Source organism: Halichoerus grypus, chromosome 5 (genome assembly GCF_964656455.1).
Source record: "Halichoerus grypus chromosome 5, mHalGry1.hap1.1, whole genome shotgun sequence".
Taxonomy (NCBI): Eukaryota; Metazoa; Chordata; class Mammalia; order Carnivora; family Phocidae; genus Halichoerus; species Halichoerus grypus.
Window position 1 is genome coordinate 139,969,710 of NC_135716.1, and position 23,482 is coordinate 139,993,191.

Here is a 23,482-nt window from a genome sequence, read left to right on the forward strand (position 1 = left end):
CCTGGGGGTAGTGGTACAAAGCAGGGTTCAAGTCTTATCTGCACAATTCACTAGGGGGTAAATTTGGGACAACTCTGACCTAGTCTTAGCTCTACTGAAAACATTTCTGCGGCTCCCACTTCCCTCAGAAGAAAGCACAGAGGCTAATCGGACTTGAGGCAATTCACCGCCTTTCTCCTATCTCCCTCTGCAGCCTTAACTTTTGCCTTTTTCAAAACTTAAACTATGCTCTGGAAGTATTCCTCTCTCTTTTAGGAGCCTGTGTATACCTTTGAGGTTTTCAATATCCAGTTTCCTTTTCCTGGGCCCTTTCTTTTTCTCTTCTCCTCCCTCTCTACTCGTTAGCCTATCCAAATCCAAACCTAACTCATGTTTCAAGCCTAGACTTAAATGTCATTGCCTCCAGACCTGGACCACCAAGTCCAGGTCAGGTGGACCTGTGGACAGTTCTGACAGGGACCCTCACTGCTCCATACGGTGCTGTCACAAGTCCTTGCTGTCCCCTCACCATCTGTGAGCTCTGTGAGAGCAGGAACCAAATCTGTTTTGTTCACTGTAGGGCCTATCCCCCTGCCTGGCCCAGGTTAGGCAAGCCATAAATATTTCTTAACTAATATTTAATAAACTTACTTAACTTCTGAAAGGCTTGTTGTAAAGATTAAATGGATTAAAGATTAAATGGAATGATATAAACAAAGCATCCATATGGTACCTTGTACAGAGTCTGTGCCCAATAAATACCTTGTTATTTTTATGCCTATTCTAGAACTCTCTGCCACTCCTGCTCGCTCCTCCCACTCTAGAGAGCCTCTTGATTTTTCCGTAAAATGCTTCATGACTATAAAGCACCTGTAGGTTGCTATCCATACTGACAGGTTATTTAAAGTGCCTATCAATTGAGTACAGACATTCAGTTTTCAGTGAATCATTCTGATAACTGTCTCCTTTCAATTGTCTGATATTAAAAATAACCATGTGTCTCCATTTGTACCCAAAATGTTATTTTTTTAATCTGGTATGACAAGGTAACAGAGTGACAACTGCTTTTGAAAGAATAGTTTCTTAACATTTCCCACGGAAAGGGGGCATGAGACAGCACAGGATCACACGGGGAAGCGCCATGCTCAGTCAGGGGGCAGAAGTGAGGGGGAAGCACAGGCTACAGCTCTTACTGAGGTTTCTAGGGGAAAGGCAAGGCAGGGTAGGGTAAACAGCTTAGGAGTGGCTAGTCTGAAAAATTCCAGCAGGCTTTGAGCCTAGGGGCTGTCCCCAGCTGTCTAATATCTGGACTGGGTTGATTTTGGGCAGGGGAAATATTTGCTTGGAGAGAAATTAATTAACCCTGGGAAGGGCAATCTCTTCCAGACAGCAAGGCTGCCCAAGATGTCAAAACATCATAAAATCTAGAAAATTAAAAAAAAAACATAATTAATATACCATACTCCATACTCCATTGCAAGAGGGAATGGTATTTTATCACTGACCTTTGTTCCATCATTTATTCTATTGTAACCTTTAATAATACTGCTCTTAGGATATAACATGCTGGGCTTTTTAATCTCTTCTATTCCATTCTTGACAAAACTTACAATTGCCTTTGCTGCCAATATACTGAGGAAGTATAATAAATACTTCCTCAATCTGCTAATTAAAACAGCCTAAGGGGGTCCCTGGCTGGCTCAATCAGTAGAACAGGTGACACTCAGTCTCAGAGTTGGAAGATCAAGCCCCACTTTGGGCATGGAGCCTACTTAAAAAATAAGTAAATAAAAATAAAACAGCTTAAGGATACCCTTATCTCTAATAAGAACTTTACTTTTGCATATGAATACCTTACATTCTACCTCTTTTTCCTTTGTCTGCCACAGACACCTTCTTTCTTGCACAAGTGAAACAGCATTGTTTTATTGTTAATGTATTTGTCAGACATGTTAATCGCATAATGCTGAGATTGATGTTGAGGCAAGCTTTCTTCTTTGGGGACTGAATGATTCAATGACTATATGGGCTGAAGTCATTTGGAACTGGGAATGTGTTTTAAGAGATTGGTTCCTCACTCATATTCTCCCTTCTTTCCTCTTTCTCTTTTCCTCTCCCCTTCTGATCCTTACTAACATTTGTCTTTGTTTCTTTAAGATTCCCAGCCAGGCAAATGCCCACTGCAGCTCGGTACCAACTGGAGACCAGTCCCTGTCCTATATCCATGGCCTCCCCAGAAGAAACATTAGAGACCGGTCCTTGGAACAGATGGCAAGGGACAGCTCTGACCAACCTGAGGTACCTATACTAAGACTGGACTTGTTTTCTATTGTGGATGAAGGGTATTATTTGATGCCTGTAAATTTTAATGTGGAGCAGATAATGAGACAGTCTGAGGATGGACTGGAGGACATCAGAAGCCATATGTCCAATCAGCTTCCAAGAACTCCCTGGTGAGCTCACAGGCAAACCTCAAATGCCTCACCTGAACTTCTCATCTTTCTCCTACCTTCTTCCTCCCAGATCCAATAGGTCTCTAAGACTTGGCATTCTAAATTCCCTTATATTTAAAAAAATATTTTACAGAAGACCTGTGATATAACCTAAGGAGGCTTCTAACAGAGTATGCACTTTAAAATGATTTGCTTCTTTTCTTCTCCTGAAGGCAAAGGTCCCGAGGCATTGCAAACTTATGAATACACCCAGATCGAATTCCTGCTTCCAGTATTACCAACTTGTCCTATGCTAGGCCAGGCCTGAAAGTGGATGCTCTGATACCAGGCCCACTAGGTTTCTGCTTCCTTGCATTGGCCTTCAGCCTTTTTATTTTAGAGCCCTGTTAATTTATTGTTGCTATTGCTCTTGTGTCAGGATTTTGGCCAGAGGCCAAGTGGAACAACAAGAGAAGATGCTTTTCTTCTTGCCCTGGTCAGAAGAGAACTCAGATCACGCCCTTTGAGTTCTGGCTTACTAGAAAAATTTCAGAAAGAGCTGAAGACCCTGGATCCTATCTCTTCAGGATTTCTTCTCCAATCTCAACTGAGCCGCCTTTTCTTGAGGCATGAAGTCCCTCTACAGTTACCAACAGTCAAGATCCTTTGCCAGAGATTTTCTAGGAGGGACTCTCCAGAAATGGTACAGCCATGTTGCTATTTTAAGTGTGGGTTCCTTTTGTTTATTTTATTTGTACCCACCAGAGTAATAGAATTAAAAGGTTAGTTTCTTTCTTAAAAATAACCTTTACTATTGAACCTTAAGACACAAAGCTTATTTTTATTCATATGTGGAAATTTCTAGTCAGAATAGACAAGAATAGAAAATAGTTTAAGGTCTCTTAGGGCTACTTGATTTCTTTTTCAAAGACTTTCCTGTCCTGGCTTTCACTGGCTGCTCCTAGCACTATTGGGGTGGTTACAGATTTAGGATAATGGGCTCTCTTGAATCTCATTGACAAGTTGGTCAGTCTGTAAGTTTTGAGATAAGAATGGTGAATTTGACTAGGATGTATCAGGACAGTTCCTAGAGAATTAGAGGTGGGGGGTATCTTTGAAATATAATATGACCACCATTTTACTAATTAGGAAACCGAGACCCATAGTGGGGTAAGGAAATCGTGCAGTGCACCCAGAGAATTAATGGCAGACCCAGGGCAGAGATAAAGGCTCCCCACTGACAACTCCAGGGTTCTTGCTCTGAGCACTGCACTTTCCAAGCTTACATTTGTGGGTGGATACAAAGCACAGTCCAAGTGCAAGCAAATTCTAGAGGAATATATTCTACAATAGGAAAAAGTAATAGCAGTGGGTAAATCATGAGTGAGCATGTGCTGATAGAAAAACAGGCCAGGGCGCCCGGGTAGCTCAGATGTTTAAGCGTCTGCCTTTGGCTCAGGTCTGGTCCTGGGGTCCTGGGATCAAGTCCCGCATCGGGCTCTCTGCTCAGCAGGGAGCCTGCTTCTCCCTCTGTTTCTGCCTCTCTCTCGCTCTGTCTCTCATGAATAAATAAAATCTTTTTTTAAAGATTTTATTTATTTATTTGACAGAGAGAGACACAGCCAGAGAGGGAACACAAGCAGGAGGAGTGGGAGAGGGAGAAGCAGGCTTCCCACTGAACAGGGAGCCCGATGCAGAGCTTGATCCCAGGACCCTGGCACCACGACCCAAGCTGAAGGCAGCCACTTAACTGACTGAGCCACCCAGGCGCCCCAAATAAATAAAATCTTAAAAAAAAAAAAAGAAAGAAAAGCAGGCCAAAACCAACCTCATAGGAGTAATATGAGAATTTAGCAATATAATAGATGCAAATTACCTGGTCATGAGCTTAGCATTTAGTAGGTATTCAAATAAATGTTAGTTTTTTCTCATGCCCATCTCTAATCCACTATAATTAGTTGTATATTGATGGTAGGTATTTAGTGATACAATGTCAGTACAACCACTATGCATCTTCAGTTCCATCAAATTCTCTGGCCTGAGACCAAGTTTATATCAGAAACTTACATAGCTTCACTCCCCAAATGTTACCTCCTCCAGCACCCTGGAGTTGCCTGCCCACCAGAGTCCCTAGAATGTCATCCAGACCAGCAACGGAAATGGACAACATTCCTTCAGTCCTTTCCTGGGAGGGGGGGAAAGTGTGTGTGGGGGAGGGGGGTCCTCGAGATTCTTCATTTAGCTTAATAAAGCTTTGTCCTCAAATAATTTGAATATATCTGCTGGATATATCTAAATATAAGCCTATATTTTATATAAGTATATAAGAGATGTGAGAGAGAGAGAGAAGCTAGAGGCTAGTTTAGGCTGTAGTAACAAATAGCCCCAAAGTGGCAGTGGCCCAAAACAACAGAAGTTTCTTTCTCACTTACATTTCCATAATAAGTCAGTCACAGTACTGTCATTTATCTTAGCTCCAAAATCCAGGCTGATGAAGCAGTGACTCCAGTGTATTTTTGGATGTGCTGGCAGAGGGGGAAAAAAGAAAGCTCTGGAGCATCTCGTGTGAGCAGTTTAATCCTCAACGAGAAGGAACACATGTCACTTCTGCTCACAACTCATTGTCCAGAAATGTTCCCATAGCCCTACCCAACCACAGGGCAATCAGGAAGGGAGAATAATAGGAATATTTGGTAAAGAGCACTAATAATTATTATACTCTATTTTTAAAACCAGTTAAAAAACTTTCAATGAAAGGTTTTTTTAAATATTTTATTTATTTATTTGAGACAGAGAGTACAAGTGGGAGGCGCAGAGGGAGAAGGAGAGAGAATCTGAAGCAGACTCTGTGCTGAGCTCAGAGCCCAATGCAGAGCTCGATCTCATGACCGTGAGATCAGGACCTGAGCTGAAACCAAGAGTTGGATGCTTAACCAACTGAGCCACCCAGGCACCCCTTAATAAAAGTTTTTTATTAAAACATTTCCAAAAACTCTGTCTCAACAGGCATTTCACTTATGGGCTTTTCTTTCTCTTACATGTACACTAAATGAGGATGTTCTGTTTTCCTATTGGATTTTCAGGTGAATTATGGAAAGCTCCTCTGGTTTTTAAGAGCTGCAGCTTTAGATGATCCACAGCAAAGCAAAGAAGCTGTGGGCAGCAACCCCAGGAAATCTCAGGGTTGTCATCATCATGGCCAAAGGTACTTTCTTTCTTTCCTTGGGCATAGTGTTCCTAGACTTCTAGACCTGGACGTGATTTTGGAGGCCATTCACCCGAAAAGCTCACCCAGTGTAGAATCACTGTGCCCTTCACCTCATGCTTATCATTTCCTCTCTCTCTCTTTCTCTCATAGACAGGCCAGCACAGAAAGTTATTTGCACCAATTGCATAGGTTTCTTGAGATCAAGCATGTGTCTTTTTTATGAGGTTGCCACGTGACAATGAAAACCCTCATTATAGAATAAGAAATGATCGTATACTGATGCAGAGCTCCAGTCTATAAAGTGTGATTCCAGAAATATATTTGGTCAATGAACTTCTGGCTTACAGGCACTAACAAAGAAGGGTTTCAGGTACCAGAATCAATAATGTAATCTCAAGGGAAATAAATGACACAAAGTAAAAATAGGATGTGAGGAATATCTTTAGAGAGGAGGCACATTAGAGCATGATAGTCCCCGGGTTCTCCAAGAAAGTTGACAAAGTGCAGTGGTTAGGAGCATAGCCTCCATTACCAGAAGCCTAGGCTCAGTTCCTGTTTCTGCCATTTAATGGCTGTGTAACCTTGAGCTAGTCACTTACCCTCTCTGTGCTTCCATTGTGAAATGGGAGCCATAAGAGATTTCCCTTCACTTCATAGATTTGGAGAGTAACTTAATCAACGCAAAGTTCTTAAAAACAGTATCTGATACATAGGAAATGCTATATAAGAATTTTTTTTTATTATTATTTTTAAACTATCCTACCAGAAGACACTCTTTTCAGTTACAAATAATGGGACACAGTGGTTAAGAGCCACGGTATTGGAATCCATCACTTCACTCTAGGAAAATAGTTTCCTACAAAAATGGCCCTGGGCCAAGTGTTGGACTTGCTTCCTTTCTACAGTGTGCCCTTTTCATGCCTTTTTATATTCATTGAATACCAGCTGCTTGCCAGGGACACCTTGCCGGGCATAGTGAATTCAGAGGTTGGCAAGGCCCAGTCTTTCCCTCAAGGCTCAAAGGGCAAAGAAAGACACTGCCAGGTGGGTACACCAGTCAAATATCTGGGAACAACTGTCCTATGGAGGGCCGTAAAGCCCCAGAAATATTTAATAATCAGCAACCACACTTCATAACACACAGACAATGAGATCTGGGCCCTGTGAGGTGCCATTGGCAGATACGGGTCTTAATGAGTCCTGGACAGGAAGGCGTTCCTGAGCCCTAGACTATGTTCTATCTCTCAGTCTCTCTGTGGTATGGCCCCACAGTCCTTTCCCTGCCTGATGGCCACTGTATTTGTAATTACTAACTTGACATTTGAGGTTAGTAATAGTGTCTGCCCTGGCCAGCTTGGTGTCCAGCATCGTTCCCGGCACATGGGAGATGCTCAATGAATATTTTTTTAATGTAATTGGCACCTCCAATTATCCACTTGCAGAGACATCTGGATACCTACTCTATAAAAATGGTGCACAAAGAGATCACTTTGAACTCATTGGAGAAGGTGCTGCTTGATACAAACCAGACAGTGTGTTTGTGGAAGTGCGGAACTGATGGCCTATAATGAACCCAGGCTCTTTGTTAATTAATGTGCTGCTCAGGAAAAGGCCCTCCCGTGTTCTGTCAGGTAGAGCCTTTAATGGGGCAGCTCTGTGATGTTTAAAAAGCCTCCACCATCACCTGTGGCAACAGCTCTCCTTACCTAAGTTGGACCAGATGAAACCACCTCCCACAGCAGGTTTCCTAAGAAACCCCACCAGCTGAAGCAAATGGGTTCCATACAACTCCTGCCCATTTCATACTTGCATTTCGGATACAGGGGCCAAAGCCTCATGAATTCCTACCCCCAGGAACTGGCATTGCAAGAAAAGGAAAGAGGAAGGAAAACTTGTGATTCAGATCTGGGACAGACACATCTGATTGGCAAGGTCTGGGTCATGGGCTCTCTCAGCAAAGAGAGTCTTGTAAAGCACATAGCTGGCATTTTCCTCCGCTAGACTGAGAGGCAGACTCCTGAGCTGGAGAACATTCTGAACTGGGAAGGAGGGTGCAGAAACTACATGACCCAAACAAAGACAAACAGCCACTCCTTCTTTCCTGTACCAAGCTTTCAGAAAATATGAGCTGTTAGGCCAAAACTCAAGTAAGAGTCACAGAGCAAAAAAGAAGACACAGGGGCACCTGGGTGGCTCAGTTGGTTATGCGACCACCTCTTGATTTCAGCTCAGGTCATGATCTCCGGGTCATGAGATCAAGCCCCACATCAGGCTTTGCGCTCAGCAGGGAGTCTGCTTGAGATTCCCTCCCTCCCCCTCTGCCTCCCCTTCTGCTTCTCACCCCACTCATGTGTGCTCCCTCTCTCTCTCCCTAATACAAATAAATAAAATCCTTTAAGATAAAAAGAAGATACAATATGACCTCTAGTAAAAGTTAAATACATATAAAAATAATTAATTCCAAGTACTGTACAAGATCCCCAGGAAATAGTAAGAAACAAAACAGACTTGAGCCACGTCTGATGGAGCAGTCTAGTAGGGAAGTCAGACATGAAACAACAGCTAAAGAAATAAAGATGTGATTGCAACCTAAGGGAGACTTATTTAGGAAAAGAAAAAGGAATTATGAAAGAGCTGATCAAGCATGGGGTGCTGGAGCATCACTGAGGGCCAATTAGGAGCACCACTTCCCAGATCATCTTTCAGTGACATCCTTTTTGTAGTTTGAAGTCGGCCATGGTGGGAGTACTTAAACCGTGAAAATTAGTAATGCAACAAATCAGGGCATTATCTTGGAGAGCGGGTTGTTAAGTTTACTGACACACCACTGAAAGGAAGCTGATCTACAGGAGTAGAGGCTGGGAGATGTCAGAGACTGTCCCTGTTGGGAAGTGGCATTTTACATTGAGACAGTGGAAATTAGGAAAAGCTTCACTGCCAAGAAGATAGTTCAGCTGGATCTGGAATGACATATCATTTGAATGCTAAATGAGTAAACATCTCAAACTAGTTTCATAAAATAAATGACTATAACACTTTATCACCCTTGGGTTTTCACCCAAGGTCAGTGAGATAAACCATCGTAATAATTACAAACATTTGCAAGATCATTATTCCCAAAACTTTTCTCGGTTTTCTAGATAAAAATTGCAGAGTCAAGGATAACACGGGAAGTTCACTTGATTCAAGATTTCCTTCTACAGAGGTTCCATGGTTATAGGGGATCTGGCAGGATCCACTTTGCTTTGCCTGTGGCAAGGGACAGTTTGGAAGTTTGATTTGCCATCAATAATTATCTGGGCTTAAGAGAAGTAAGATCAAGCAGCTAAAGTAAACTACTGTGGTCACTTGTAATTGTTCTTCTCAACCTGGAAAAAAGAGTGAGAGTGGATTACAAATTTTGGTTTCTGTTCTAGCCGAATTGGTTGTTGCCTCCTGGAGAAGACTCTAGTGGTCAGTAGAATGGAACAGATTGGAGATAATCTAGGAAATCTCTATGCGCAGACCCCATGACCAGGTTCCTGAGACTTAGGAGACCTTACTGGGTGGGTTCTCTGGGTTCACGGTGTCTGTCAGGGCTGAGAGATGTGGTATGAAAACATGCAGCGGCTTTGGGTGGATCATGTTTTCACAGGCTTTCCCCTGCCCCTCCATGCAGTACAGCTCCTCGAGATGCCAGCCCTCGGTCAGAAGTGGGCAAGAACCTATTGGAGATCCTGATGGCACTAAGGACAACCCATGGAAAACTCGACCTAGAGGGCCTCAGTCTGAGTTTCCGGAAAGAAGACCACTCTTTCTCCGGTTCCCTGCCCCCACCCAAGGTAATGAAAATTAGAGTTCCGATGTGTTTGTCTCCAAAGCCTACCTCAAGGTCTAACAGAAAGCTCAGTTATGATCTGTGTTCTGCCTGTGGATAACATTATACAATTGTTTGTCTTCTGTGCCTGAGATGAGAAAAACAAAAGGAAAAAAGAATTGTAGAATATGCAGAATTGGTCCAGGAATTACTTATGCTGGGATATGTTCTACGTTAATAATAGAGAATAGGATAACACCCAAATAATATTTCATAATGGAAAACAAATATTTTTTCCAAGGCCAAATGTTCATTTCTCACACCCTCTACCAGCTTAGTGACATTAGCATGTGGTATCCCATTCCTTAGAACACCCAATTTTTAGGAACTAATGTGATTTATTGCTGATAGAGATTAGCATGCTGTTTTAGAGCATTAACAGTGCAGACGTGTTTTATGGAAGAGGATCCAGAACCATATAAACTCAAGTGTTGTCTTTAGCCAAACAAACCCTAGTCATGAGGCTACCTTGTATACAGGTGAAATAATAATTACGACTATTACTACAATTTCATCAACAACAACTTGTCACCACCAGACTTTATTGAGTTCTTACTAAGTGCCAAGCACTGCACTAAATGCTTTATTTACATTCTCTCATTTAACATTTACAGATAACTACAAAATCCAGATAGATGTTATAATACCCATTTAATGAAAAAGACTGAGTCTCAGAGAGGCCAGTTGAATCACCCAAGGGCCACAGCTAGCAAGCAGCAGAGCCAGGGTTCAAAGTACAGTAGAGTACTGGATATTGAGAGCCAGAATTGGAACTCTATTCAGCAAAAGATATCTGGAATTATCCATTGAGTCCAGGATATAAGACTTAGAATTCCAGAGGAGTAGAAGGGATTTATAATTGCAGGGGGAAAAAAAGAAAGAAAGTGCTATAGAAAAGATTGGAAAATGCCTCTCATCTAGGTAAACAGGGGTTAGAATTGAGAGAATTAAGAGGAGCATATGACATTCTACTAAGAAAGCAAGGACAGAGGATGCTGGAAGTGGATTCTTATTCCAGGACAGAAGCAGCTTTCTCTGTGCTTTCATTTACACAGTCAGCTAACCATGCAAGGGCAAAGGTCATGATGGTATGTACATGTGTGTGTATGTATGTGAATATTACACATGCAAGTATGTTTCACTGGAAAGAGAGAGAGAGCAAACTGCGGGAGATTCCACACAACATAAATGGCTTTTATTGTGTACATAATATCAGTGGAAATAGAATAAGAAGCAGCAATTCTTTGTTAGATTGGAAATTACATGACACCATCAATGAAGCTTGAATGTTCTCAGGTGATACTAGTAGAATAAAACATAAATAACTTATGAATCAAAATAAATTTGCTTAAACTCTTTGAGTCTTCAGATTTTTCAGCTGGAAAAAAAAAAAAAAAAACTGTGTTTCAAATATCTATCTCCTGCATCTATTGTGAGGATTAAACAAAATAAGTATGTGAAGGCACTTACCACGCTAATATATGAGGCACTCAGTAAACACTAGTTTCTTTTTCTTTTAATAAAAAAAAAAAATCAGTATTTGGTTAAATCATTACTCAAAACAGCCCAAGGAAGGAGGATATTTCCAGGGTCAAGTGATGGCCACATTGAGCACTGGCTATCAGAGCTGGCCCTGAAAGCTTAAATTTGTGGTTCATATCCAAGGAAATGGGGCACATTTTCCTTGAAGCTGGTCTGTCTCTCTTGAGCCATCTGGCATCTCTTAAGACATCTGGAACTCACTCAAAGTATATTGCAGTCTGGGAGGCATGTAAAATAGAATTCTGTTTCCCCAGAACGTGAGACAAATTGAGGCCCAAGGGACATTGGATACAAAAAGCAGCAGCAGCTGCGCCCCCACATTCATGTTCCTAGACATAGGACTTCAGGGTAGACAGGGAAAGGCTATGAGTTGGAAGGGCTTCTCTTTTTGAACAGCAATTCTTAATCTCCTTGGAGTGTAGGGGAAAGAATCACAGACCTCCTTAAGTTTCTCATGAAATCTATGCACCCTGTTGTGCCCCTGTGTGTGTTTTTTTTTGGGGGGGGTGCCATCCTCACAGCCATTTCAGAGGGCTCACAGATCATCTGTAGCTTCTCAGATAAATAAATGCAGTCTTGAAGGATAATCTGTGGGTCTTGCCACTTAAATGAGTGAAATTTTGCCATTCTCAAAGAATAGTCTAAAAACATGTCAAATATCTACCATCCCCATTCTGTGGACTCAGTCCTCCTGTTCCTCTAGCCTGTCTTTGATGCACTGATGGATTCTGGCAGGATTGCCGAGGCAACGTAGATCCACATCCAGTGTTCTGAGCACTATGATAAGCCACTAAGGACAAGAGACTATTATGATTTCAGTTCCTGAGTTCTCCAGGAGCTCAGGGGAAAGATGACATTTTAAACATGTCACAGTTCTGTATGACAAATGCAGTGATGGCAGTAACTTGGAACACAGAGAAAGCACAACAAGCTAGCCTGGCTCAAAACCCCTCCAAAAAGATGATGCAAATACTAAATCTTAGAGGACAGGTGAATTTGGCAAAGAATTAGGAGGAGGGGCAGAGGAAGGGATGGGAAAGGTATTCTAGGTAAAAAGAACAATGTGAAACAGGACTGAAATGAGAGAGAGCATGGCTAATTCAGGGAACTGGAAGTCATTCATATAGACAGAATATAGTGGGTGTGTGGTGGCTGGGGATGGTGGGAGATGCTGCCCAAGTTGATGTTAGAATGGAAAATAGGAGCCAGTTTATGAAGGGTCTTTCTAAGGAGCTGAACTTTACCCTGAAGGCCCAAAGGGATCATCAAAAGATATTAAACAGTGAATGATATGATCAAATTCGAAATTTGAAAAAAGCAGTCTAATGGAATATGAAGAATTAGAGGTAAAGAGACCCTTTAGAAGGCTATTCCAATAATCAAGCAAGAAATTAGGAGGCTTTAAACCAGGCCAGTTAACAGGAGAGATAGAGATATTAAGGAGGTAGGAAAGTAGGTCTTGGTGACTAACTAGATATGGGCCCTGAATTAGGGAGAATCAAAAATGACTCCCAAGGTTCTGGCCTTGGCAACTTGGTGAGTGGTGGTACCATTCTCTGTGATAGAAAAGAGACAAGGAGTAGCTTTGGAGGGGTGGAGGATGGGATGAGGAGCTCAGTTTTCAATACATTGTTCTGGGTTGAGAGATTAAAGCTAAATAATGATTTAAAGGTCTTCGATATACAGTTGAAGCCACGGGAGTAGTTAGGGTTACCCAAGGACACAATGGAAAGTGAGAAGGGAAAGTAGAGGAGGACACTGTAGAAGAAGAGAAGCCAACAAAAGAGACTAAAAATAATCTCAAGAGGCATGGGAGTGGTCAAGAAAGCCAAAAAAGAGATTTATAGAAGGATGGCATGATCAGTCATGTTACATGCTGTGAAGAGACCAATAATTGGGACTGAAAAGTACTCATGCAATTTCAAACCATGGAAGTTACCAGTGACTTGGCAAATACAGTTTAAGTACAGTGATGGGGTAAAATGCAAATGGAGCCTTAAGTGGGAAGAGAGGAAGTTGAGAGAGCATCTGTGCGCCACTCTTTCAAGGAGCATTTTGGGGAAATGAATATTTATTTCACATGTCATTTTCTAAATAACATAGACATTTTATTTACATTTGATTAAAAAACATTTCCTTACTAAACAGAAGAAACTACACATAATGAAATGTTTTCTTTTTGAACAAGGGTCATCATTATGAATATTCAAGCTTTAAACAATTTTAGTAATAATCCTGAATAACACTAAGTTGCCAGAATTTTCTGGTAGATGTTTTTTTGCTCCTTTATAACTGTCAGCTCTTAGCAGCCATCAATCAATCTGCTTCTAGGAACCCTGATGTACTATTTCTAATCTGCTATTCATTTTAGCCTAGAGCAAAACTCAGTGTTGCCAGAAGTAAATGAACTGTTTTTAGAATAACCTCTTACACTGATGTTTAAAAATATATTAATATGCTGTAATCATGAAGATAATTCAATTCTTATTTAAGGAGTAAAATGGCATAATGTGACTAATTTCTACCTCTCTAAATTTATTTTTGCCAATCTCTGCCCATACACACTCTACTCTTTATTGTCTTCAACTCTTTCATTCACTTCCTTGTTCATCTACGTATTTATTTGTTCAATAATTATTGATACTTTATTTTTCAACACGGTGCTAAACAAATTGAAAAATGAATGAAACACAGCTGAAGCCCTCAGTAATCCCATGTCTTGTAGAGAAGCTCTAGTGACCAGATCATTACTGCCCAGCCTGGGAAAGGGTATAAAACTATAGTAGAGTGGATAATGTCAAAATATATGCAGTTTCTAAAAAGCACCATACTCTTTCTCATCCATTAATCACACATGATTTTCTTCTGCTTGGAATTTTCCCTGACCCCTTACTCTTCTGGTAAACTCTTACTCAGTTTTTTATGTTCCAAATTGATGATCTTTTTTCCTCTGTTAAGCATCCCTGACAGGACTCGTCTATACCTAGGAAGTAACACGTACAAGTTTTGAACCTAGATTTGTTGTTTGTTTCCTTACATAAAGATAAACAAAGATTAGTTTTTTGTCACTATTTTAAAATTTAGGTTTTATATATTATTCAGCTATGTTCAGACCAACAGATCAGGAGATGATTGCCACTGAAGAGATAGCTTGTTAAACACAGTTTCCAAGGCAAGGGAGCATGGCACACCCACACAGACTCTTCCAGAAGCAGCAGGGCTAGTTAGGAGGCAGAGGGGATGAGGGGAAAATGTGGGCAGGAGCCCTTATGGTGGAATGGACAAGGCAGGGTAAGCAGGTTTAGGATTGGTTAGTTTGGATAATTTCATTGAGCTTTGGGGCATAGGGGCTATCCCTAGGTGCCTAGTGCTTGACCCTGGGGCAATAAGGGAAGGGAAATAGTGGCCCCAGGGTGAGAGCCCTCCCCCGCCATAAAGAAGAGGTTGGTTTGCATATGAAAGAAAAACACACTTTAAAGCCAGTCCTTTACCCTCTCTAGGAATTGGCTAGCCCTGGGAGGGGCAATCACTCCAGGGTCAGCACAGCCCTGGATGTCAAATCATCAGAGTAAAAAAACATGCATAATACAGTCACTATACTGAACTTCCTCTCAAAGTAATAATAGTAGCTACTGTTCAGTCCAAACACAAATTAGACATCTTTTTCTTTACCCTTTCCTTCCTTCCTTCCTCCCTCCCTTTCCTTCCTCCCTCCCTTCCTTTCTTCTTTCCTTCCTTCCACACCTTCTTCCCTTCTTTCTCCTTTTCTTGTTTTCTCTCTCCCCTTCTCTCCTTTCCTATCATCTCCTCTCATCCCTCTTTCCTCTCTCTCCTTTCTTCATCTCTTCATTTCAACAAATATTAATCAAATGTGTACTAAAAGCGAGGCATTATTCTAACTGCTTATTTTCTCATGTAACCCTCACAGAACCCTAGGAATTAGAAAATACTAGTCTTATTTAGTAGATGAAACACTGGGCACAGAAAGGTCACACAGATCACAGACAATAGATCTAGTGTCCAAAATAAGTCCTGTTTCATTCCAAAGTCTATGTTTAAACATTATGCTAGGGGTACCTGGGTGGCTCAGTTGGTTAAGTGTCCAACTCTTGATTTTGGCTCAGGTCATGGTCTCAGGGTTATGAGATCAAGCCCCACATGAGGCTCCACGTGGAGCCTGCTTAAGATTCCCTCTCTCCCTCCCCCTCTCCCCCACTTCCTCTGCCCCTCCAACCCCCACGTGTCCATGCTCTCCCTCTCTGTCTCTAAATATATATACATATATACATATATACATGTATATATATATGTTAAACACATAAAACATGCTATCATACCCCTAAAAGTCTGACATGTTTGAATCTAAGTGTCACCCACCCACCAACCTGAGAACTGAACTGATTTGTCAGCTAGACTCAGAAAATATTAAATATCTGGGAAACTACAATGACACTTTATTCATTGATCCAACAAAAATTTATTGGACATCTGGTTTCTAGACTAAGTTCCATCATTTATGAACTGTGTAACATCAAGGAAGTGACTTAATCTAAGTCTTGGTTTTGTCCTATATGAAATGCAGATAGCAATATTGGCCATGCTAATACATCAAGCTTGTTTTATAAATCAAAGAAAATACACAAAAATATTTTGCAATTTACCTGTATAATAAGTATATATAACTTCTAGGCCTTGACCACCCATTCCATTGCTGGCAAAAATTTAAGATCAACGTTTCAAAGTTCATTGGCTTCGAGCAATGAAATATACCTCTGCATCAATCAAATAAAAATTTGTTATTTTTATTTCAATTTTTTACATTTTAGTTCCAGTATAGTTAACATACAGTGTTATGTTAGCTAAAATTCAAATCTTAACTTCATTATAATGAAACTCCAAATCCTTTCTTACTTTGCAGGTCAGGGCTATATGTGGAAAGCATGGATTATATCTAACTTTGAGTCTTCTGGAAACATTGCTAAACCATCAAGATTTGGGTTACCATGGTGAAATAAAGTAAGTTGATTTTTTATTCACATAGTCCTCTATTAGGATACCAAACACTGAGATCTGTCTTTAGAAGTTTTATGTGTGAAACAATCAATTTATTTTTTAATTTTTTTTATTATGTTATGTTAATCACCATACATTACATCATTAGTTTTTGATGTAGTGTTCCATGATTCATTGTTTGCGTATAACATCCAGTGCTCCATTCAGTACGTGCCCTCTTTAATACCCATCACTAGGCTAACCCATCTCCCCACCCCCCTCCCCTCTAGAACCCTCAGTTTGTTTCTCAGAGTCTATAGTCTCTCATGGTTTGTCTCCCCCTCCGATTTCCCCCCCTTCATTTTTCCCTTCCCGCTATCTTCTTCTTCTTTTTTTTTTTTTTTAACATAAATGTATTATTTGTTTCAGAGGTACAGGTCTGTGATTCAACAGTCTTACACAATTCATAGCACTCACCATAGCACATACCCTCCCCAATGTCTATCACCCAGCCACCCCATCCCTCCCAGCCCCCAATTTCTTTTTTTTTAAAGATTTATTTATTTGAGAGAGAGCACATACATGAGTGGGGGAGGGGCAGAGGGAGAGGAAGAGAGAGAATCTCAAGCTGACTTCCCACTGAGCATGGAGCCTGATGCAGGGCTTGATCTCATGACCCTGAGATCATGACCTGAGCTGAAATCAAGAGTCAGACGCTCAACTGACTGAGCCACCCAGGCACCGCTGAAGTAATCAATTTCATTACTAAAGATACTTAAGGAACGTTTGCTTATATTAAGGACAGAGTTTTCTTGGTCATTGAAAGACAAAGCAGGAAACTTCAAATTCCAACCATTATAGACTATCAAGAGTCAAACAACTAAACAACAGGACAGAATATATGAAACAATGGTTTTCAGACATTTGACACCAGGCAGCACAGAACAGTGATTCCTAAAGAAAGAAAAATAAATGAGGTAAGCTAAGCTTACTGAACAAGAAGAGGAAATCCAGAGCCCTGAATTCTTCTTCAGTTAAAGAGATGGCATTTGGAGGTCAAGGCAAAGGAGGCTAGAAGGCACAGTACAGAGTAGTGGAGAAGAGAGATCCCCAGAGAGTCCCCTCTGGAGATTTCTAAAGAGTTGCTCTTGAGTACTGGCTAATGTATCCATTTGAGGAAATTACCCAAGGCAGGGGAGGGGGAGAACAAAAGAAAGAGACAGAAAAACTTTTAGGTCTTGCACAAGGGTTGGGAATAGTTCAGATCAACTTAAAATAGACTTAAAAATGTAAGCTGTTATATGTAAGCCTCATGGTAACCACAAATACACAAAAGATAGTGAGAAAGAAATCTACACATATCACTAAAGAAAGTCATTAAACCACAAAGGGAAGATAACAAAAGATAAAGAAAGAAACAGAGGAATTACAAAACAACCAGAAGGCAATGAACAAAATGGCAATAAGTACATACCTATCCATAATTATTTTAAATGTAAATGGGCTAAATTCTCCAATCAAAAGATAAAGAGTGAATGAATGGATAAGAGAGAAACAAGATGTATCTATATACTGCCCTTAAGAGACTCAATTCAGATGTAAGGATAACGCGCAGACTGAAAGTGAAGGGATGGAAAAAGATATTCTATGCAAATGGAAACCAAAAGAAAGCTGGGGGAGCTATGATTACATCAGACAAAATAGACTTTAAAACAAAGATAAGATGGAGATGAGAGAATTCATAACCATCGGAGCAGTACCACAAATATTAAAAGACCTCAGGCCGAGGAAAACAATCATTTTGGATCTACACAAAAAATGAAAATACTGGAAATAGTGAATGTATGGATGAATAAAAGATACATTTCTTATTTAAAAAACTCTTTAAAAGAAAATTTACTGTTTAAAGCAAAAATAAGAATAATGCACTGTGAGGTTCATAACATAAGTGCAACATTTGGCAGTAGCATACACAGCTGCAAGGGGGAAATGAAAATGTACTTGATAAGGTTCTTATACTATAAATTAAGTATAATAATTTTGTTTGAAGGAAGAATATAATGAGTTAAAACGCTAATTTAAAAGATAAAAAGGAAGCATAGCATATTTAAATAATAAAAGATTAAAAAGAGGAAAAGGAAACAAGAAACAAGACAAATAGGAAATAAATATCAAGGTGTTAGATTTAAACCCAACCATATAAAGAATTACATTAAGTATTAATGATCCAAATGCACCAATTAAAAGGCAGTGACTTTCAGATTTCATTAAAAAAGCAAGACTCAACTGTCTAAATGCTGTCTACAATGAACCCATTTAAAATATAAGGACATAAGACATACTAAAAGTAAAAGGATGGAAATGATATACCATGCTAACTCTAATGAAATGAAAGCTGGCTTGGTTACATTAAGGTCAGACAAAGTGGATTACAAAGCAAGGGATGCCAAAAAGTCAATTCACCAAGAGAACATAACAAACCTAAATGTTCATGTCCTTAATAATATAGCTTTAATTTACATGAAGCAAAAACATAAAACTTAAAGGAGAAATAGATAAATTCACAATTACAGTTGGAGAATATAATATCTCTTTCTCAGTAATTGATAGAATAAGGAGATAGAAAAGCAGTAATAATATAAAAAATTGAAAAAATGATCAAATAACTTGATATAAGTAGCAATTACAGAACACTCCATACAATAGCAGAATACAAATTCTTTTTAATCATACATGAACTATTTAAAAGATAAACCATATTCTGAGCCATAAAACAAGTCTCAGTAAGTTTAAAATGATGAAATCATATAAAATATGTTTTCTGACCACAACAGAATTAAATTAGAAATTAAAAGCAAACAAACAAAAATACTGGAAATCTCCAAACATTATGAAACTAAACAACACACTTCTAAATAACCTATGGTAAGACAGAAAAGGGAAATTAGAAAATATTTTGAACTGAATTAAAATGAAAACACAACATACCTGTAATTCTTAGCTGTTCTCTTTTTCTCACCTTTCCTATTCAATCCATCAAAAATTCATTAGTGAATCAACTCTATCTTCAGAATAGAAGACCAGAATCTGGTCACTTCTCACCACCTCTATTGTTACTTAACTACACTTCATTCAAGCTACCATTGTCTTTCTCCTGGATTAGTATAATAGCCTCCTAACTGAACTAGACTTCTCCCTTGCCCCTAGTTTATCCTCAGTACCATAGCTACAGTGATCTATTAAAACCTAGAACAGTTTATGTCATTGTTTTGCTCATGAAACTGTAAGAGAATCTTATTTCACTCAGAGAAGGAAAAAAAAGAAAAAAACATCCAAGTCCTTATAAAGAGTTCTACCTAATCTGCTCCCCCACTACTTCTCTGGCTCCATCTACAACTTCCTTTGCTCATTCTGTTCCAGTTACACTGTGATCCTTGTCTTTCTCACACATACCACACACATATCCACCTTAGCAACTAACCTCTGAATGTTTCCTCTACTTAAAACATTTTTTCCCATGTTAACTCTCTCATCTTCTTTATTTTATTTTTTACTCAAATGTCACCTTGTCCATGAGGCTTACACTAACCACCCTAGTTAAATCTGTAGTCTCTCAGCCCCTCTTCCTCTTAACCTGCTTTCCTTCTGCTTTCTTCTACACACTTACCAACTTCTAATGTATTTTGTGATTTGCTGATGTATGATGTTTATTGTTGTTATTTGTCAATCTCTGATAGACTATAAACTATACTGCCAGGGGGCAGGCCGAGTCTTTGTTTTACTTATTGATGTATCCTGTGTCTAGAGCACTGCCTGGCACATATTAGAATTCAATAAATATTTATGAAATTGAACTGAACTAAGGAAGGGGTAGAGTCTCAAAATACTCTCAGGGATGCATGCAGATTTGCAAATTCTGACTAGTCCCTCTCATGGTCAAATTGAGGAAGGCCATTCCTAAAGACCTCATCAAAATTAGGTTCCTTGTGCTATACTCTCTCTTAGCACTCAGCTATTTTCTTTCCTAAAACTTATCATTGTTTGTAATTATACATTTATTTGTGTGATTTGTTACTTTAATGTCTAGATAGTCATCTCCATGCTGGCAGGGAATATGACTGTTTCCCTCACATTATATCCCCAATATCTTATAGGCCAGTACTTGGCACATGATAGTCACACAGTAAACATTTGATTAATCCAGTTATTAATTTAGTTAACAAATATTTATCGAGCTCCTACTGTATACCAAGCACTACTCTAATCACTGGGGATACAGATATGAATGGAACAGTCTCCTCTCCCATGAAGCTTGTATTCTAATGGGGAAGAGAAACAATAAATAAGCTGGAATATGTGACATATATCACATGACGATAAGAATAATACAGAAAAGCAAAGAATGGTAAAGGTTACAGGCGAACATCGATTGATAAATAAATGATGGAAGGAGGTTGAGCCTAGCCAATGAATTTCTACCAGATCAGCTTCAGGACACAGGAGTTTCCCTTATAAAACCCTGGGGGTGTTTGGGTAAGGGGGAGGGAGGTGGTTAAGCAGCAAAAGCAGAAAAGTGGGCTAAGAGCCAAGTAGAAAACCAATAATCTAAAATTGGGAGTCCCAAAAAGCCACCAATAAAAATGGAGAAAATGCAAGTATCAGAGCTCACATTATACCTGGTATATAGTATACTTGATTAAAAGATGGGGTCTGGAACCAAGATTCCAGGAAACAGATATGAGAATAAGAGTGATTGGGAAGCAAATGAGGTTAGGTTATGTATATCAAAATTTTCAATTTCCCACTGTTTTATGTGCATATCAGAGAAGCACAGTGGTTTCTTTATTCACCTGTCTTTGACCTTTGAATGTTCAAGGACATCAAACCATGAGAACCAGTGAAGAATTGCATTTATAAGTGATAAACCTGTTTCATCCTTAAACAGTCATTGGCTAAAGCTTCTTCTGTTGAATTAAAACCATTCCGTTAAGGGCTTTGTATACAAACCTATATCCTTAAGAGATTAAAGATGCAATTTAGACACACATTTTAGGAGCTGAATGCACGAATCATTATTTTAGTACATATTGTCCATTAATCTGCTGTTCAATTGGGAACCCATTTGGAATGTGGCTGCTTGCTAATTAGCAGGATTCTAGTGCTGAGCTGCTTCCTGATTAAATGTCCTTTAGAATCAATAAAACATCAGGAGGGATTATGGTGATGTAGGATTAGCCCCATCTAACCAAATAAAATGAGTTGTGTTCCCTTCTTAAACTGTCACGTTGCAAGAGCTGATGAGAGGAGCAATTTCATGAACGCTGTTACAAAGTTGTTGTTTTTTGCGTTTTTTTTTTTTTTAACACTGAGATTTTGTTTTTTGTCATTTGCCTACCAATTAGCAGAGACATTAGTGAATGTCTGCTAGGGTAAGGCGATTTTGAGAAAGACTTGATTACGATTTCAAATCTCTACTCTGAATCACCCTTATGTAAAATGAGTTCAGGTTGTGTTGGATGGAAATTATTACCCTCGTTCTTGGCCAGGAACACGTAAGTCAGAATTAGCATTTAATGTTTCTGTGTGACTTTGCAATAAATGGTAATTAACGAGGGCAGAGAGAGAACAGGAGGCAAACTAATACCCTAAAATTGTATTGGCAAAATTAAATGCTTCAAACCCAGTTTAAAACACAGGCACACAAGCCAAATTGTGTTGGGGGAGGGGATAAATAATGAAGCCGCTCTGGAAGCTGCGTAAATAGAATGCAGCAATTGACACAGCCACAAGTAGGACTTATCATACACATCTGGCCCATTATGAAGAGTGCAATTAGGTTGAAAAGGACTAGTTTGATAATCCCAGGAACACCCAGAGGATTTTAGGAGCTAAAGTAAACATGAGGTGTCCGATTCCACAATTACTTGTAAATGGGAATAGGAAAATTGGTAGATTGTGAGCAATTAGAGACATGTTATGATCTGCCCATCGGCTGGGTCTTGGGAACTGGACCTGGCTTTTAAGAGATCATTAATTTCGTCTTCTCTTGCAGAAGTCCATATCCATATGGGGTAAGAATAATAATAATAGCATTATTATTATTATTATTATTATTAAGAGTCAACATTTACATACTGCTTACTATATTACAGGCAATACTCTTAAGTGTTTTATAAACATTAAGTCTTTTAGTCCTTGTAAGTGCCTCTGGAGGTAGGTACTACTCTTTTGCAAAAGAGAAAACTAAGGCACAGAGAAGGTAAAACCAATAGGTAACTGATAAATGAATTCATCAATCAGGCTGAGTCAAAAGCAGGCTCTCTATCTTCAGAGTCTTCACTCTCAATAAACCATGAAGACTCTTGTACAAGTCCTAGGAAACTCAGAAGCTTCTAGGATAGTGACTAAGCACAGGGGCTTTAGGCAAACCCACTGAGTTCCATGGCTGGCTCCACCCTTGGGCTTGGTGCTGAGCAGTCTGGATTTGAGGAGCTCAGTTGCTTCTGTCCTCTCCCCTAAGACCCGGGAGAGGTGTGAGATACAGATACAAAAGCAAGGAGACTCTTAAGTTCCAGGGAAAGGCATGATCCAAAGAAGCCCAGGGCCCAGCCCAGGAGGTAACGTATCACTGGTTGAGCACCTCCCCTAGCCCTTTAGCCCCTGTCCTTGGGGAAAGGCAGCAAGAGCTCTGGAATCATACAGGCCTAGATAGAAAGCTCTGAAACACCCTAGCTTTGGGAAGTTGGGCAAGTAACTAATTGCCCTTAACCTTAATTTCCTCATCTGTCAAATGGAAAAAAGAATTCTTTTGTATGGATTTGAGAGTTTATTGCCTATGAATCAGGGAACGGTTGTGCTTCTCACAGTTAACTGGAAGGCAAGAAGAATACAATGCAGGGTCCACGATCGAGAAGGTGAACACAAAGAAAGATGGTGGGGTGGAATGAGCATCCCAGTAGCTGAGTTAAATAACATAACCAAAATAACCTCCCGACTTGAGGCTGTAAGGGATCCATGCAGGTGGCACCTAATATGCCCCAGGCATGGGACTAAATGCTTTACATGGCTTATCTCATTTTAGTCTCCCAATAGCCCCACGATTTATGTTTTTATACCCACTTCACAAATGAGTAAACTGAGATTCAGAGACCTTAAATAAATTGTCCCAAAAGTTGGGCTTCTTTGAATCTTTGTTTCTGTTATGGGCTGAATTGCACCTCCCCAAACTCATATGTTAAATCCCTAACCTCCAGTACCTTACACTATGACCCTGTTTGGAGATAAAGCCTTTAAAGAGGCAATTGAGTTAAATAAAATGAGGCCGTTAGGGTGGGCCCTAATCCAATCTGACTGGTGTCCTTACAAGAAGAGGAAATTTGGAAACAGAAACACCAAGGATGGGCTAACACAGAGAAAAGACCATGTGAGGACGCAGTGAGAAAGTGGCCATCTACAAGCCAATGACAGAAGCCT

At 39.8% G+C, this 23,482-nt stretch overlaps 1 protein-coding gene across 1 annotated transcript in view; it reads left to right on the forward strand.

Annotated features, from left to right (window-relative positions):
- C5H1orf87 (chromosome 5 C1orf87 homolog) overlaps positions 1-23,482 on the forward strand; it is a 74,995-nt gene that overhangs the window by 28,594 nt on the left and 22,919 nt on the right. The window contains exons 3-7 of the mRNA XM_036121356.2: positions 2,137-2,277; positions 2,851-3,114; positions 5,495-5,616; positions 9,278-9,440; positions 15,936-16,033. Of these exons, the coding sequence (XP_035977249.2) occupies positions 2,137-2,277; positions 2,851-3,114; positions 5,495-5,616; positions 9,278-9,440; positions 15,936-16,033 (788 nt within the window). The remainder of the gene's footprint in view (positions 1-2,136; positions 2,278-2,850; positions 3,115-5,494; positions 5,617-9,277; positions 9,441-15,935; positions 16,034-23,482) is intronic.